The sequence below is a fragment of the Rhinopithecus bieti genome, unplaced genomic scaffold, assembly GCF_001698545.2.
Source record: "Rhinopithecus bieti isolate Rb0 unplaced genomic scaffold, ASM169854v2 scaffold_5719, whole genome shotgun sequence".
NCBI lineage: Eukaryota > Metazoa > Chordata > Mammalia > Primates > Cercopithecidae > Rhinopithecus > Rhinopithecus bieti.
This window is the reverse complement of record NW_016804850.1, coordinates 239,880-241,528: the sequence shown is the minus strand read 5'-3', so window position 1 is coordinate 241,528 and position 1,649 is coordinate 239,880. Positions and strand designations below refer to the sequence as shown.

At 31.2% G+C, this 1,649-nt stretch overlaps 1 protein-coding gene across 4 annotated transcripts in view; it reads right to left on the bottom strand.

Annotated features, from left to right (window-relative positions):
- The window catches only part of MUSK (muscle associated receptor tyrosine kinase), a 130,333-nt gene that overhangs the window by 105,150 nt on the left and 23,534 nt on the right, over nt 1-1,649 (bottom strand). For all 4 annotated transcript variants that reach the window (XM_017870708.1, XM_017870709.1, XM_017870710.1 and 1 more), the window contains exon 4: nt 510-637. In XM_017870708.1, coding sequence (XP_017726197.1) covers nt 510-637 — 128 coding nt within the window. The remainder of the gene's footprint in view (nt 1-509; nt 638-1,649) is intronic.

The following is a 1,649-nucleotide window of genomic DNA, read 5'->3' as shown; positions in this document are numbered from 1 at the left end:
GGCATGTTTTTGCAATGGCTGGTACCGGTTGTTCCTTTCCATGTTTAGGGCTTCCTTCAGGGTCTCTTGTAAGGCAGGCCTGGTGGTGACAAAATCTCTAAGCATTTGCTTATCTGTAAAGGATTTTATTTCTCCTTCACTTATGAAACTTAGTTTGGCTGGATATGAAATTCTGGGTTTAAAATTCTTTTCTTTAAGAATGTTGAATATTGGCCCCCACTCCCTTCTGGCTTGTAGAGTTTCTGCCGAGAGATCTGCTGTTAGTCTGATGGGCTTCCCTTTGTTCTATCTTTAACATTATTGGTTCCTATTTCCTTTTTTTCCTAGTCAGACCCAAATGAAATGCCATACAGTTTGCATATATGCAAACAGAAATATTTACATTTGGTTAAAATGTACCTGGAAACTATTTTATATTAGAAGTTTGTAAGTGTGTAACTGAGTGTGTAAAGAAATGTTATATTTTAAAATACATTTTATATACATGTTTTAACATCATAACCACTTACCCTGAGAGGGCTGTCTCCCTTTATCCAAGACACTGATGGTTTGGGATTACCCATTGTAGTACATGGTAGGACTGCTTTTAATCCCTCTATTATTTTCACATTTATGGGAGGACGAGTTATTTTAGGTTCTAAAAAGAAATGAAAATTCAAAATAAATAAGGCAATATGGCTTTATTAAACCTAGAGTTTCTAACTTTCAATAATTCTAAATATCTGTTTTAAGAATCATTTGAGGCATGTTACATGAAAAAATTCACCAAATGCTAAGACAATCTTCTTCAGTAGATATCAAACAGAAATCAGTTTAGAGATACTTGGTTGTCTCTGCTTTATTAGAATCTTACTAGCAAAACACAAATTTATGAAAAATATTAAGAGTGTGAAGTTACCATAGCAGCCTTCATTTTAAAAGATAGTTAATAAAAGTCAATTAACAAAGGCTGTCACCATAGCAATTCAACATTATTTAACTCATACTGATAGATATAAAACATTTAAAAAGAAAATTTTGATATAACTATATTCTTACATAGTTATAAATTATGACCTATTTTCCCTTTTGCTTCCATCTTAATTTGACTATGAAATTTGATGATTATTAATTAAATACATTCATTCTCTAGAAAGTAAACCAGATATTATTATATTAACAATCAGAAGAAATTATCTCATACAATTTGGGGGGGACTCAATTCTGTAAAGCAAACATGTAATTTATTGTTCAAACACTCTTAATCTTTCAGAAGAAATAGTTTACACCAGTTAATTTTTATTCTCAAATATGAAACTTTCAGAGAAAGTTATTAAATCTCATATACAAAAAAATTGATAAGTTCAAGATGCCAGTTATTTTAGTACTATTCATAAAATAGTTAAAACTACATTTATGTCCTTAGGAATTTTATGCTACGGACACAGAGGGGGACTTGCCAAGAAAGACTACTGAGAAATGGATACATTTTATTTCTTGCAGGACAAGTGCCATAACCAATTTGTTATTTTGACAAAGGAAAGCATAAAATAAGGACTTTTTTTCCTTCTAATTCAATGTGAGGGAGAGGAGTGGGGGCTTTGATGTTGTTGGTAGTAAGAGGTATTTGCAAAGCCTTCATGATCTGTTGTATTTTTATTTATTTATTT